General features: G+C 46.8%; 2 protein-coding genes across 6 annotated transcripts in view; one reads left to right on the plus strand and one right to left on the minus strand.

Moving 5' to 3' along the window:
- Nucleotides 1-16,036, minus strand: part of MED12L (mediator complex subunit 12L) — a 140,306-nt gene that overhangs the window by 79,784 nt on the left and 44,486 nt on the right. The window lies entirely within an intron of this gene.
- On the plus strand, nucleotides 13,176-14,189 carry P2RY14 (purinergic receptor P2Y14). Its single transcript, XM_009979697.2, has one exon. The coding sequence runs from the start codon at nucleotides 13,176-13,178 to the stop codon at nucleotides 14,187-14,189; it is 1,014 nt and encodes a 337-aa protein (XP_009977999.2).

The following is a 16,036-nucleotide window of genomic DNA, read 5'->3' on the forward strand; positions in this document are numbered from 1 at the left end:
CCTGTGCCGCTGGAACTGATGCTCGTGAGCCTGCTAGACTTGAGGCTGCTCGACCACAGCCAGGCTGCACGTCTCCACCAGGCTCCCTGATGTCACCCAGGTTCTTCCGTTCCCAGCAGTGCCACCACTCCTCCTTACTGTAAACAACAGACAGCTGACTGCGTCCCACACACTTCACTAAGTCCTACCAGAAGCAGATCACTGAACAAGCGTACACCTCCTAAGATCAAACTCAAATATCCTGGCTACTAGACAACATTTTCAATACGTAGTATAGCCGAGTATTTCTATATACAATGTATGTACACACACACACTCTACAGGATTCATCATATATATGCAGAGCAAGAAAGCTTGAACCCTTCTTAGAATCCTAACCTTTTTCCAGGTGGATGGTGGACATCCCACCCAACTCCACCAAAGCCCAAAGAGCTACTTCAGTGGAAACATCCCTGTTTTGTCGCTACCCAGGGACACAAAGGACAGGCAAGGAGATTGCAGACCGGGTGTACAGGATTCAGGATTCTGCCCTCGCACAGCAGTGGAGCCCGCGCACCAAACAGCAAAGCTCAGTGATGGCTGACAACGTGACCAGATGGCCACCTCCATCTCTTCTGGCATGCTGCACACTCTCCTTACAGCACGCGCATGCATGCTTGCTACTAGGCTTTCTCATTACTCGCTTATTTTTTAACAAAATGCCCATTTACATAGGATTTCCTCCTAGAAGAAACAGTACTGCTGTTCTCTAGTAAGAATTCTATACCAAAAAAATCTTACCTAAAACAACCGCGACTGGGGTGATGCCTTCCAAAGAAGAGCCTGAAGCTACCCCTTCCAGAGGACCAAAGAGATAAAGATAAAGCAACCAGTAGTTTCTGGAAAGTGTGGTCCCACAGGGGAGAGCAGGGCATCCGTATGAAATTCCGCAGCCGCGCTTTCCCAGCACACGGGCCAGCCAGGACGAGCCTCTGCTCCGAAGCCCGACGACTTAGATGCATACAACACTTCACTGTAAAATCAACTCCAAAATAAGTTTACTTTATCTTGACAGGATGCATCCGTGATAATTCTTTATCAGTGGTTTATATACACACTTACATATACAACAGTTCTTTGAAGATGCAGTTTGTGAAACATTTTCCCAGGGCTTAAAATAGTCATTAAAAGTTCTTGAAAGAAAAAGGCACAAGCAAGTTCGTAGGAAAAGTCTCAGGCCCTGATCTAGCGCTGCTATTTCAGAGAAGCACATCAGGACAGAAGCACATGTAACTGTTGGTTGTGCACATTTTTGCCACTACATCTATTATGCCCTTTACTTTCGAGGTTTCTCTAGCAATAACCTTTACTGTGGCTTTCCACCAGTGCAGCTTCCTGGGCATCTTAGAAAAGGAAACTAAAACCCCCAAAGTTCTAAAAATGTATCTTTGTATTGACGCACACCAGAATCTCACGAATTAAGCAACTGTCATTGTGTAACTGGTGCAACTGTGACGGGGCTTATTCAGATGCACGTCAGCCCCACTCCTCAGCTCTCCCCGCTGTGCCACCCAGTAAGACAAAGTGTCTGCACCGTGAGCGACGGCCGTGCCATCTGAACGCGGCCGAAGACCCGATGTGGAAGCGTCAGACGGATCCCTGTAAGGCCTCAGAAGGCTATTCAGCAATGATGCGCACACATCCACCCACCAGCGACGCAAAACTGGGCAGAAAGTATTTGCTGGCAGCTTTGATGGGGTGAAAAACAAAATCCAGAAGTCTTGCCATACTTTTGTAATTAGCCTGCCTTCTAGCAGGATTATTCTATAATAATATTTATCTTGTTCATCCTGCTTTCATCAATTCACGGAGCTTGGCCACGGATACAACACAATCTACGTGTCTTCGCATTTAGTAGGGTTGGAAGCACCGACTACTGCGTTAGAAGGTTTTGATAACGGGGCACAGACTTTAAGAAGATCATCAGTCATAGATATTGCTTATATATGGCAACAGTTTGGTGGTGCAAGATCCTTCATTTAGATAAAAACAAGTCTGAACCTGTCAGCCCCCTTCCTGTTAGCAAAGGCTTCCGAGCTGCCACCCCAACTGGCACTTCTGTCATCAGACACGAAGAATCAGATCACCACCACCAGCCCTCTCAGGCATCAGATATGCTCCGATACAGCGTCAGTTTTCTCCCATCTCTGTCTATGCATCTGTATTCTCCGCTTCTGATACCGAAGTCCATCAGCAGGACCATAAAAAAACATTTCCTTTGATAGGCACTGAGCTCAGATAAAATGTTCACATTATTTTCTTAATAAAACGACAGCCAGACCAGCAGAAGTGAATTTTGGATTCCAGGGGAAGAAAAAGGCTTGTATGGCTGAAGGTAACATACATTATCAGTTTGTTCTTAAACCACCAAAAGTACATGACACACAGCAGGGGTCTTCTGGCAATCGCGCTCACTGCTTGCCCTCTAACCCTTTGGAAAAAGCAGCTGTATCTTTAGATCCTTAAATTTGGCTGGCGTTTTGGAAAAATATCCATGTTGGCATAACAAAGCGCCCTTCGGTTTGCCCTGCTGCCTAGAGTCATTCCAGCGGGGTGAAACTGTACACAGAGCTGAGGCGTCCTACGCACCCTTCAAGCTCTTAATCCTCTGCCCCGGACAACTGCTTACTACTCCGTGAAGCATGCAAAAAATCATTGTGCTGCAACGTTTCATCCATCTCAGAACAGCAGCTTACACTTGAAAACGCCACATTTCTCCTCCTTTTGGGACCTCGCACACTCGTGGAGAGCTGCACACTTCGAGTTCTTGTTTAACGATTCTGAACAAGTTTTAACCAAGAACGACATTTCAAACCAAAAAGTACAGCCACGCCATTAGGCAATCCGACAATGACATAGTTTCAAAATACAAAGGATGAGAAAATCACCCCAAATTTGCTTTTCCTCACATTCTCTTACCTTTCAGCATATTACCATTTTTAAAATCATACCGTATCAATGGATATAGAAGCTTCAACTTTCTGCTGTATCATGAGACCTGCACAGTTTTTGAGAGAGAAGCCACGTAGCATCCACACGCTTCAGGACTTCAACTCGTGTTCAAGATGACTTTGCCCACTTAGAATTCACTTCCTTTTCCAGTACACACTGGCTACTCGTGATCTTCAGAGAGGAAGACCAGTGACACTTCACTTCTGGTCCCCTGGCAAGTGGTGATCTGCTTCTACTGCTCAAACGCTCCGTGCAGCGTCTCTGCCCAGAGCAGCACCGAGGAGCACCCCGAGGACCACTGCTGGCACAGCCCTCCAGCCCCATCCGCAGGAGAGACGCCGCTGCTCCGAGCACACAGGTATGTCCTTCCCTAGACCAGCTAAAGGGGAAAGAGCATCCTCCTAACTCGGGCTTACATCTGCATTGTGTGTTACTTTAAATTAAAATTCTGCCCCCAGCCAAAGTCCTGGTAACTATTTCCATTATAAGTCATTTTTAAGGGATACATATCAGCACTGGTTTGTTCACAGGGGCTTACGTGTTTCATTTTGTGTCTTCCCCTTTCCTGTTGAAGAAGGTAAGAAGCTTTGCAAAAAATATATATGTACACAAGATCCTGGATATACCAGGGCAATAAAACATCCTGGTCCTGTGCACGGCCTGGAGCTCTGGATGCCCATAAGCCACTGAGCGCTTTACAGAGAGCCCCACCAGAGTGGGCACCACTCCATCTGCCTTCCTTTGACTCTTTTCTTCCTAAGTAATAACTCCTGACCACCATAAAAACCAATTTCTGAGTTAATTAGTATATTGGTTTGAATTAGTTTAGCAATTTTATGCTTCTGTCAGCATATGATCAAGTTTTAAGTAACCAAGAGACTAGATTTCGGACAAAAAGAGCACGTGAGCATATTAAACATACATATATATGCCTGTTTCACCAGCACATCTCTATAAAGCTACTCACGCCCACCGCCTTTTGATCAACTGCACTGCCCGCAGCCTGCTGGCACTACTCAGCAGAAACACTGTTCAGATTTCAGTAACAAACTGGATGACAGTTCAAGTGTGTTGTTTAGTTTTTACCGCGTTTCCAGAACAATGAGGGCACACTGGCAGTCTCCCTTGGAAATCCCGGTGTCTTTTTAAGCCTGCTTTGTCCCCACCTCCCCAGCCCCCTTTCAAGCAGAAACAGAGGGTACAAGCCCTGCTTCTTTCCCTGCGGCTCAGAGGGAACGGGGAAAGCAGCCCCTGTGCCGGTGCCTTTGCAAACAGCCGGGCAGAGAGTGTGGAGAAGGCAGGAGAAAAAAGCTCCTTATTCTGCACCAGTAATTCAAGCTGAAACAGAGCTGGAGAAGCTGGCTGCCAGCCGGGGCTGCGCTCTGCGCTTCACCGCCAGTCTGCCTTGAGGTGCTCAGTCTTCACACAAAAATGCCAGGTTTTGTTGCGTGGCATTACCAGAGCCCAGGCCTTCGGTTCGCCGTGTCAGCCCGCAGCAAAGGCTATTTCTGTGGCACGCAGGTTGGCAGTCTGATCAAAACTGTTGGCTGCTGGCTCAAGTCTAGATTTTCTGATAAATCAGCAGAAAAGGTTATTTGGCTCTTTGCTACATGCTCAATTGCTTGAAACAAGGGGAATAACTTCTGAATGTTTAAGCTATTTTCTCACTGCTCTAATTTTCCCTTTTGCTAGGTCTTTGAGCAACGGCCTCCAACAGAAAATATAGGATGTTGCACGTAAAGTGAGAAACCACCCTTGGGAGGGAGAAATTTAATTGAGGTTGGTGGACAATTTTGCTTTGCCAATAAGTTCCTCTTACCCTTTATCTTTCTCTTTCGAACTCACTTGTCTTGGCAGATTGCACTTTTCTTCCTCTTCTGCAGGAATTTCATCTGGACACAAACGGAACATTGCTTATTTTAACTTTAGGCTCAGATGAGGAAGCTATTGGAAAAAGTTTGCTGTGGGTCACACTCTGAAAGTTGACCTCGGTCCCAAAAGAGATATTGAGGCTTCTGCTGCTGTTTCTGTGGAAAGGAAAAACAACAACAACAACAAAAAAAACCCGAAGAAAGGGGTTTTTTTAGAATGAATTACAAACTCTCTCTCAGAGGGCCGGAAGTTTTTAAAGCGCTCGTGATCAGTCAAAGCCTTATCTGACCCATTCCTCTCCTTGCTTTAGAAAACAACCTTTTTTCTGACAGTTAAAACACTATCCCATGCTGAACAGCAGAAGGAACAGGCTTCCGCAGGGCCCCTGCCCTGCCCGAGACCCTCACTGACGCACGGAGCCCCAGCACGGGGACGTGCCCCCGCAGCAGCAGTCCAACGGCCCCCCGCCAGCCCCGGCAACCCCCAGCTCTGGCAAAGCACTCAAAGCAACACGGCCGCTCCCAGCCCGCGCCTGCGGAGCAGAGGAGGAGGACGGTCTCCATCGAGCCTCCCCCAGGAGAGAGGGGGAAAGGGCCCGAGCAGGGTGTAGACACACGAGGATGCTGGACGTGCACACGCGTGTGCACGCAGGGGAGCAGCTGGCACCGGGAATGCAGCGGGGCAGGTCACACTGGTCACACCCACCGTGAGATGGGTGCAGGGCACGGGGAAAACAGTACAGTGACATGCCAGTGGTCCTCTAAGCCTTCCCAGGACACTGAGTGATTGTCCTTCAGGAGGAGGGTTAAAACTTGCAACCTCTAGCACTCACCACGTCCTCCTAAGCTACCAGTTTAACCCCCTCTTCTCCCGAGGCATGTGAAGAGCTATGACTCTTCAGGGCAGACAGATTTCCTTCAATTTGCTTCAAACTGAAGCCTGATGGTATGAGGTGTGACACACAAAGTCCATGGGACGTGAATCCTAAAGCCACAGCCCACCAGCCCACAGGGCAGACGTACTGCAACGTGGCCCACGGCGTGGTGCCAGCAGAGCGGGCTCCATCCGAAGCAGAGCAGGCTCCCACCAAAGCGGAGCAGGCTCCCGTTACCAGCAGGATCCCAGCAGGATCTCGAGGAGCCTGCCCAAAGGGGAAGGAGCCCGGTGCCAGGCAGCCGAGAGGGGCCCTGCCTCTGACACCCACGAAAGTAACTGAAACCAAACTTTGACATGACAGCACCTGCCCAGCAGACCCAAGGAGCTCAGGTTCAGATTCTCAGGAAGGCTGGATGCTCACACTGCCACAAAACGGAACAGACGGCAGGTTAAAAACTCATCACCCAAAAACAACGAATAAGTGACTGTTACGGCTTTGATCTGCGAGTCTCAGAAATAAGAGAGAGACAAGGGCACTCACGATGATGTCAAGGCGACTTGGTCTCTGAAGACATCCCCTTATTGCCCTGAGGAAGATTCAATGACATCTGGGCAAGGAAGAGACTGCGGGTTCGGGCTAACACGCCCTGGCTCTGAGCAGCAGATGCACCCACGGCAGCAGCACATTAGCAGAAGGAACATCCGTTTGTCCGTGCCTTTGGGCCCTCCGTGCGAGGTGATAAACACTCAGAGCAGGACAGCCCCTGAGGAAATTGTGTGTTTAATGGAGGGCTTGGCTTACACATGGTAAAGCAGAGCACAGGCCATGTACTAAATGTTTATTAACATTAATGTACATGACACATATTTGACTTTTTTAAAAATAAGCATATAAACCTGAATTTCTCTCCCCAAATCTCAGATCTCTCTCAGAATATACTACTTTCCCAGATTTGCAGAAAAGAGATTAGCTTTTCCATTACCATACATTTCCACTAATTTTGTGCTTCGAAGCCTCCCAGTAAACGTATAGTAAGAATGGGAAATGAGGAAGACAGCTGGTTAAAAGCAAAAATAAAAGAAAAGAAATAGAAAAAAAAGCAGCAAAATAAAAAAGCCATACACCAAAGAGTCATCACTGATCCCAAGAATACATGTCAGCCTCGGAGCACACCCTGAGCAATCCCGACGTCAGCCTGTGGGCTCCAGTCCCGAAGGCTGCCGTTAACAAAAGCAGAAGCTATCGGAGCACAAGCTTTACAGGAAAGGTCGCAGCCAGGCCTGGGAACGGTTTAGGAAAAGAAAACATCAGCCCTTCACTGGAGATTGCTCACTGCTTTGCCAACTGCGCAAACGTGTCTTCCTTGAAACCAGTTCAGCGCTGATCTCCGCGGCCGTACGCGTGAGCCAAGGAGCACAGCGCTGGGCAGCGGCAGCGCTCCAGACCCCGACGGCACGGCACGGCTCGGCACGGCTCAGCTCGCCCTTCTGCTCGCCGAGACACCGCTCGCCCTGCACCACCCGCGCTGCCCACGCAGGTAACAGGCAACAGCGCCCAGCGCTCGCTCCAAGAACCGGCAGCCACGGAGGAGCAGCCGGCAGGCAGGGCAGAGCAGCCGGCAGACCGCGCTCCGGCCAGCGAGTAACGGGATCCGCTGCAGCCTACGCGGTTTTTATGGCGTTTTACGGCGCGAGGCGGTTGTAAACACATCTATTGTGTAGATGTTTCACAGCTGAGGAGGGACCACACGTGCCATTTTACACTTCCGTCCCCGTGAGGGACTCTGCCTTTTCATTACAGGTTTCTGTACGTCCCCGACGCTCTCAAACGTCCTCTTTTAATTTTTAAATAACTACCGCTGTATTTTATTTTTTTTAATCAACTAATCAGGTGAACGGGAAATCATCCAGCGTTATGTAAACCAGAAACAAACTACTCAGAACACAAACGAGCAGGCACAGCTGTAAATAAATACAGAACACTGAGGCAGACCAACTCCCCCACCCATCAGTCCGAGACATGGACCAGCCTCAAGCTCCGCCACCACAGACTGCCGACCTGCAGGTAAGGATCGCTCCGTCTCGTGCATCTTAGCAACGGGTATTTTCCTTAAGCAACTACTTTTGTTTTCATTTATGACCGAGGAAGCATAACTATATACAACTCATAGTTTAAGACATCTTAAAATAGAATTAAAGATCAAATATTTAAATGACAAACGTTACCATCAAAATAGAATACTAAAGGGAACAATTTCTTTATTTGAGCCACATTTTACTTCTTTTACATACCCAATTTTACAACAATAAAACTACTAATCATTAAAATGTTTTATTGACATACTCATACTGGAATAATTCCAAATTTGACGGGACAGTTGCTTCTGAAAGCTGGTCTGTTTAACCCTCTAACATCAAATCATAAACTGACCGTTCCTAATACCCTGGATCCTAACTTTTCCTCTTACACCCACCACTCCCTAATTAAGATACTGGAACCAATGGGAGATAGGAAGGATCTTGGTGGAGTTTTTTGAGGCTTAACTAAAAAAACAGAATATTTGGGTTAGATCTGAAAATGATCCTACCTGCCAACAGCCCAAAGCATTGCCCCAGTTTCAGTGAGAGTATCAGGGTTTGCCCAGGTACTTCATCGGCTCCCATCTTCCAGAGCTAAAAGGTTAAGGGTTTAGAATAATTTAGACCCTCGTCTAAAAGCCAGAAATAAAAACAGAATGAAAAATTTAACTTATCTGGAAAATTAGGCTGTTAAATTTCAAAAGCAGCACAGGGACTCTGGGACGATAAGAAATGAGACAATTACTGCTGGGTTTTGCAAGACACGAATAAGACTCTACCCTTGAGGTGTCCTCTCGCTGCAACCAGAGGCGCTGGCACTGCCCTTCCGCGGGCCTGTGACCTCACCAGGGAATAAACAACCTTATCTACGGCTGCTCTCGATACCTCTCGGCTCCCCTCGCTCGCTTTGTCCTTCCGAACACCAGGAATTACTCCTGCATGCCAAGAAAACACCACGTACGATCTAATCGTCCGTAACGACTCTGGGCAGGGAAATCTGCTCGGCAGGGGCGACGCGCGGGCGGCGAGGTGCTGCGAGAACAAAAGCTCAGTGCTCGGATCTGCAGCAGTTTTAAACCAGCTGCTTTGTAACCAGCTGGGAACGATAATTCGTTCACGACCGTAAAAAAGTCGAGACTTTCTACTGCAATTCCGCGTACTTCTGAGCGGCGCTGACGGGACTGCTCTCAGCCCGGTCACTGGCAGGAAACATCTGTAATGCACGGAACTCACAAGCTTGGGAACTGTTTTTGCTAATATAAGGAATGAGAAGCACAGATAGGATCATTAATTCATAAGGATTTGTGAATATTGGCTGTGTTGTACAAAGAAATTCAAATCTTCCCATGCACCCCCCCCAAGAACTATACAACCAGCCAAAAGAATACAGGCACCAGGGCAAGTGTAGTCCCAACAAAGAGATGCCACAGCTTCATTCCAGGTTTTTTGTTAAGATAACATTTTAAAGGTTAGATGATACAACCAATTCCTTCCAAACTGAGCAAGGCAACTTCAGCCAGGAGATGAGGAGGCACAGGCACAGGCTGCCCAGAGCACAGTGAGGGGCCACGGACGGACGCAGTGGTGGCCACGGTGCTGCTGCCCCGCTGGGGGCTGCAGGCACTCGAGGGGCTGCAGCCCCCGCACAGGCATTGGCAATGCCAGTGGGGACGGCAGCAGAAGGGACGACGGCGCAGGGCTTGGGATGAGATGCTCACAGGAGGAAAATGACGGCACACGGGGCAGGCAGCTCACATAGCCCCGCAGCACCACCAGCTACTAACTGCAGCTGCAGACAGGACATACCCGCGGCGTCACCACGGCTCGCCGGGGCTGGCGGCAGCCACTGCTACTCACGGGGATGCTGCAGCAGCGACCTTCATGGACATGGAGCTGTTGGAGCGAGGCCAGAAGAGGCCATGAAGATGATCCGAGGGCTGGAACACCTCTGCTATGGAAATGGGCTGAGAGAGTTGGGGGTGTTCAGCCTGGAGAAGAGAAGGCTTCCAGGAGACCTTTCAAGCAGCCTTCCAGTACCTAAAGGGGCTACAAGAAAGCTGGAGAAGGACTTTGGACAAGGGCGTGTAGTGACAGGACACGGGGCAATGGCTTTAAACTGAAAGAGGGGAGATTTTGACGGGATCTAAGGAAGAAATTTTTCCCTCTGAGGGTGGTGAGGCACTGGAACAGGCTGCCCAGAGAAGCCGTGGCTGCCCCATCCCTGGAAGTGTTCCAGGCCAGGCTGGATGGGGCTTTGAGCAACCTGGTGTAGTGGAGGGTGTCCCTGCCCATGGCAGGGGGGTTGGAACTAGATGATTTTGAAGATCCCTTCCAACCCAAACCATTCTATGACTCTGTGATTCACAGGGCACACGGCCTTTCTCAGCCACTTTCACCGGGGACACTACTCTCACCGGCACGCCGATGAGCAGCCAGAGTAGAAACGTGGCCCACACAGCTCTCTGTCCTCCCACACCAGGCATGAGTGCTGGAAGGGACAGCAGCAAGGAACTGGCACTCTCTGGAAGTTACTGCCACACTTACTGATCCCCCTTTTCTCTGAGCCGCGCCGGAGGACGCGTGCACCGCACACCACCATGTACGATGCCATCTCACAGTCACTTGCTCACTGTTTCCTGTAACAGGAATACTGTTTTATTTTTTCTGTCATCCTAATTTGACTGTTCCTCCCATTTTCCTCCACTACATTCTATGCATTTGTGACAAACAAGAACTACCACTACCCGATACACCATTTTAAAGGTCTGAAATAGTACACAGTGTATTTTGCATACTTTTATTCTCTTAAGTATTAAAATCCAGACATTGCCTTATGACAAACGTTATAATAAGAACAGAAAAATAACGAAATCTCAGTCTCTTGGCAAACTTGCAAGAAGTCAAACATACCAACATATCTCCACAGTCACTGCAAAAACGCCTTCCAGAGGAGACCAGCAATCACAACCGCGGACCTTGAAGGTCTCCACCTGGCACCAACCCTCCGGCTGCCTGGCCACAGCGCCTGGGGACGCACCTCCAAACCAGGGGCTGCTTTCCGACTGGATTACACCAGCGTGGCCGGGACTGCGAGCTCCGATCACCACCATATTCCTACCACGTTAGGCAGAAAAATGTTAAAAAAAGATCCTTCTTTTAGCACAATTCGCAGGAGCTGTGGTTTGTGTATTGTGCTTCCTCTTCCTCTAGATTTCTCATAGCATCAGAGAGGACATTTGGAATGGTCTTCTTCCCTGATAAACTCCATTTTGCAGGTCAAAAAGATTTCTGGGGACAGTGATCACTGTCAACAATTCCTGACCCAGTAATTGCATTGTATATTTATTCATCAAGCAGCTGCATTAATTTCCATAAATAGCTAAAATGTGCACTCAGTACTACAGAACCTTCATTATACTCGGGGTGGAAAAAAAAAAAAGAAACTTGTAAATATTATTCTTACGTTCAGTAAAGCAGTCATGAACTTCAAAATTTGACAGCTGAGTTACAGAAGTCAAGTAAAAGTGCCTTAATTATATTGGAAGGGTTACAAATGACAGCATAAGAGCTTGCACACAGAAGAAACTGAGCATTTTTAATGGTTTATGCAACTTTCCTTCTGCGTCTTTCACCAAGACAACATGATCTGCAAACTGAGAAAGTTCAAAACTTTTCTCTGCTTCACCAAATCAATCCTTATGATACACAACTCCAAAACCTGTATTTTGCTGTCTCTCACATAGGTCTCCCAGCAAGAGAAGAGGCCCTGTGCCTGAGAATGGAAGGCGCTCTAGACCCTTAACAAGGAGCACCAGAGCAGCCAAATCAAGAGGTAAGGACATGCCATTGCTACTGACAGACACACAGAGCCCAGCTCGGACACTGCCCATGGGCAGAGAACCGTTTCAAATACGGCGTGTTACGTTAAATAAAAACAACTGTTGTCACTGATGCTTTCCAGTTGTCTGAGTGGATGGTTGAAGGATACAGAGGGAAAAGTGAAGATCCTTCTAGTGTTAGTAATATCACCCCAAACCTTACTCATTACCACCTCCTAATCCTACCGCACCTATTCACATGGTAGTTTTAACACCTGCTCTCCACCATCTTTTTCCTTTAAAAACCCAACCAAACAAAAATAAATGCCTGGATCACTAGAGCTTAAACATAAAGACAGGATGGATGGCAGGTCTTGTCATGGGAGAACCACCAGGAAATTAATTGCAGGCTTTGGGTGTGAACCCTGATAGCACATGCTCCACCGCTCCGCTTATCCATCCAAGTTCCAGAACAGCACCTAAGCTGGTCAGCCTTTACAGAGCTGCAAAAAGACATACAGAAAGCAAATATCAAAGGAAACAATTTTACCTATTTAAAAGAAAATTTTCTGTTTCTAGTTACTGCAAGGTTGCATTCAGGTTCCAATCTGCTACATGGAGGCATCAGCTACTGACTCTGAATTGTGGCAACAAGGAAATAGTTTATTTTCTAAAAGACGGGGTTGGTTTTTTTCCCAGCTTCATGGCATGTGTTTTCCAGTTGCCTAGGTTTTCATTTGCCAAATACAGCAGCATTGTATCTATATCTGTTCTGCCCTCCCTACAGAGGATAATCCACCCCTGTAAACATTCTGTCAAAGAAGAGCAGACAGCAGATGTGATTTCTTCTTGGAGATGCTCTAAAATTCAAATCCAAGTGACTTGAGGGGACAGTTCCAGTTTCTGCATTATGCTCACAGACAGACACGCTCCTGTATGTCGTGCTACTAAAAGCAAACGTCTAAAGCAGACTGTGCTAGCTGCACATAAGGCTTTCTTTCAAGCAAACATTAGAAACTACTGGCATACACTAGATACCCCAAGGCCTGACTAACAGCAGAGCACTTCCTACGCCTGAATACGAAACAGGACGCTTGTACAACGAACATTCATATCCCTCACAGGCTTCCGGGTAAACCACTGCTAAAACTACATCCTGGTCCTTAAGGGTTAATGAGATGTATTTAGAGCCACGAAATCCCTGTGGCTTGGTCCCCCTCCTAGTTCACAGCCCGTAGCTTATACCCGCAGGGAAGGGGCAGCACAGGGCTTGGAGACACGGATGAAAGTCGGAGAAGCAAAGGGATCCTCCGCTCAGAACAGCAGTAAGCCCTTGAACATCACCAAAAGTGAAATGGCACCACTTGGAAAACACTAACTGTGCGTTCCTGCTGGACACGATAACGTGGTGATTTCTGAGAAGCATGCCACGTTTATTTTTAAGAGCAGAAATCTTTTTCTAATTAATGGAAAGCGCAGCACTGTTTTATCCTACTGAGACAATCTTTTCTCTGCTTCTAGGAACAAAGATATTTTAAGATGTTCAACTCCAGCACAAACTCTGTGGGAAACAACTGCAGTCACAGCACAATAATAACTAAGATGGTCATTCCCCTGGTCTACTTCTTCATTTTCATAGTAGGACTCCTGCTGAACGGTGTGGCAGCGTGGATCTTCCTGTACGTTTCCAGCAACAAGAGTTTTATTGTCTATCTCAAAAACATCGTTGTTGCCGATCTCCTCATGAGCCTGACGTTTCCCTTCAAAATTCTTGCCGACTCACAAATTGCACCTCCACAGCTGAACACGTTTGTGTGCAGATACTCTGCTGTTGTTTTCTACACAAACATGTACATCGGGATAACGTTTTTTGGCCTCATAGGTTTTGACAGATACTACAAAATTGTAAAGCCTTTATTCACCTCCTTTGTTCACACAGTTAACTACAGTAAGGGTATCTCTATAATAATATGGATATTGTTAATGATTATATCATTTCCAAACATGATTTTAACTACTGAAAACACTAACCAAAATTATTCCCAAGAATGTATAGCTCTTAAAAGTGAGCTTGGCAGACAGTGGCACGAGGCGTCAAGTTATATCTGCATAGGGATTTTCTGGATTGTTTTTCTTTTCTTTATCATTTTTTACACTTCCATATCAAAAAAAATATATAACTCTCACAAAAAATTCAGAAGGAACTCAGATGCGACCAAGCGGAAAAGCAGCCGTAACATATTCAGTATCATGTTAGTATTTGTCATTTGCTTTGTACCCTATCACCTCTGCAGAATACCATACACTCTAAGCCAAACCAGCTCACAATTCAACTGCCAGTCAAAAAAAACTCTGTACTACACAAAGGAGTTTACTCTCATCCTGTCTGCTGCAAATGTGTGCCTTGATCCCTTTATTTATTTTTTCCTCTGCCCACCTTTTAAAGAAAAGCTGTATCAAAAACTGCATCTCAAGCTGAAAACTTCAAGTGACGTTGAAATTTCTAAATCCAGAAGATCAGATACACCTCGGGAAAGTATAAATATAGTCTAAGTTCGAGTCTGTAAAATAACTCACTTATGAAAGTCATTCAAGAATACAAATGTCTCAAAGAGACTGAACAATGAGGACCAGCAATAAAACAGAAAAAAGGTTGCAGCATAAAAGGCCAAGTAGTGTTTCTCTATATAAAAACACGATTGCAAGTTGCCAATATATTCACTACGTGCTATTTCGGCTGACGCTACCATTGCACAACGCTGTGATATGGCCTGTCCAGATCTAAAGAAAGAGAGAGGAGTGACTGGAACAAGACATTCTGGAGCTCCAGGCCGTGGTTCTGCGAACGGATTATGCAACAGACCCAATAACCCAACTGATTTGCTGCTGTTTCTCACGAAGCCAGGCACGACACACACACTGATCAACACGCCAGTCTGAAGGGGCTGGGAACAACCTGTCAGCCCACCTGGACTGGCACAGACCCCTCAGCCAACTCGAGGAGGTTCAGCACGAGTTGCTCTAACGTGGCCTCCACCAGCCCAGAAAAAGAGCAGAGACCCTGAGAGGAAGCGTTCCCGGGTATCCACCAGCTCACAAAGCAAAGCACTGAAGGCACCGTGCAGCTTCTGGAAGGATTCTAGTCCAACAATTGGGGGAAGAAAAAGATTAGGGAAGAAAAAAAAAAAAGAGAAAGAAAAATACATATTGAATCCTCAAAGATCTGCACAGAGCCTAAAAAGCCCTTGGTAAAATTTCTATGTGTATGTGTATATATTTTTATATATATATATATATATATATATATATGATTTCTTAAGGGAAACATTCTACAAAATTAAGAATTAAACATGACTATTTGTCACCCTTCGGCACCAAATGTCAGAGTACTTCTATAAATGTGATGTTCAATATAAGCAAGTGTTTAAAGAGGATCCTTCTATAAACTAAACAGCACAGTTACACTGTGCCATATTGCTGAGGATTCTCCTGAAATAATGCGGAGCACACCAAAAATGTTCACACTAAACTGACTGAGGTTTTAGTAACTCCCTCTGCATTTTGCAGAAGGATGTGAGAACGCTCAAGGGGCCGCCTGAAAATGCAAACGTGCAGCTGTCTAGAAACTGGGGTATATTTAAATCCAGAAAGAATGGTTTCTTGGTCCTCCCATGCTTTCGGCACCGTGATGAAACATTTCTCTCTGTACAAAGGTAACAGCTGAAAGCCACCAACCTACACATAAATATAATCTCTATTTTAACTGTACTTTTCAGTGCAGCCTTTTTGTTGGGTCGGGGGTTTTTTGATGGATTTTATCATTGCACAGGGAAAACACACCAGTGCATAAGGCACCCACAAAAGCTTTCAGGCAATGGCTCTGCAAGCTGAATGCTTTCATTTTACTTAACAAAGAAGACACAGGAACAGAAATAACACGCACTTCACCTTTCTGCCACTGTGTTTCATTTCAGTCCTAACAGATAATCTCTCAGGGTGAAAGATTTTTAAACACACGGGCTTTGAACCTTCTCCAAGGCTGTGGGTAACTTCTCTTGGTCCGGGAGCACCGATCTGCAGTAACAGTATTCCACCATCACACAGGATTATGTTTAAACTAAAGGACCAGACAGCTCTTCAAACTGCCTGCGAGTTTAAACGCACCCCTGTGGAGGGTATTTACCTCCACTTGCTTCCCGCTTGCCTGAAGAGCGGTCCCACCTCAAACCCACAGGGCACCCAACACCCAGGGGAGCCTGGATGCTCCTCCGAGTGCAGGGGCTGGGGGATCCTCACCCGCACCAGCCCTTGGGGGCTGCAGGAGAACGCTGCATTTCGGTTGTGTTTTTTAAAGAAAATACATAAAAGATTATTTACATGATTCTTTCAGAGCTCCCTGA

Source organism: Tauraco erythrolophus, chromosome 11, assembly GCF_009769465.1.
Source record: "Tauraco erythrolophus isolate bTauEry1 chromosome 11, bTauEry1.pri, whole genome shotgun sequence".
Taxonomy (NCBI): Eukaryota; Metazoa; Chordata; class Aves; order Musophagiformes; family Musophagidae; genus Tauraco; species Tauraco erythrolophus.

Bases quoted from the DNA above. Each gene is read 5' to 3' on its own strand.
- P2RY14 (XM_009979697.2), top strand. From the start codon at position 13,176: ATGTTCAACTCCAGCACAAACTCTGTGGGAAACAACTGCAGTCACAGC.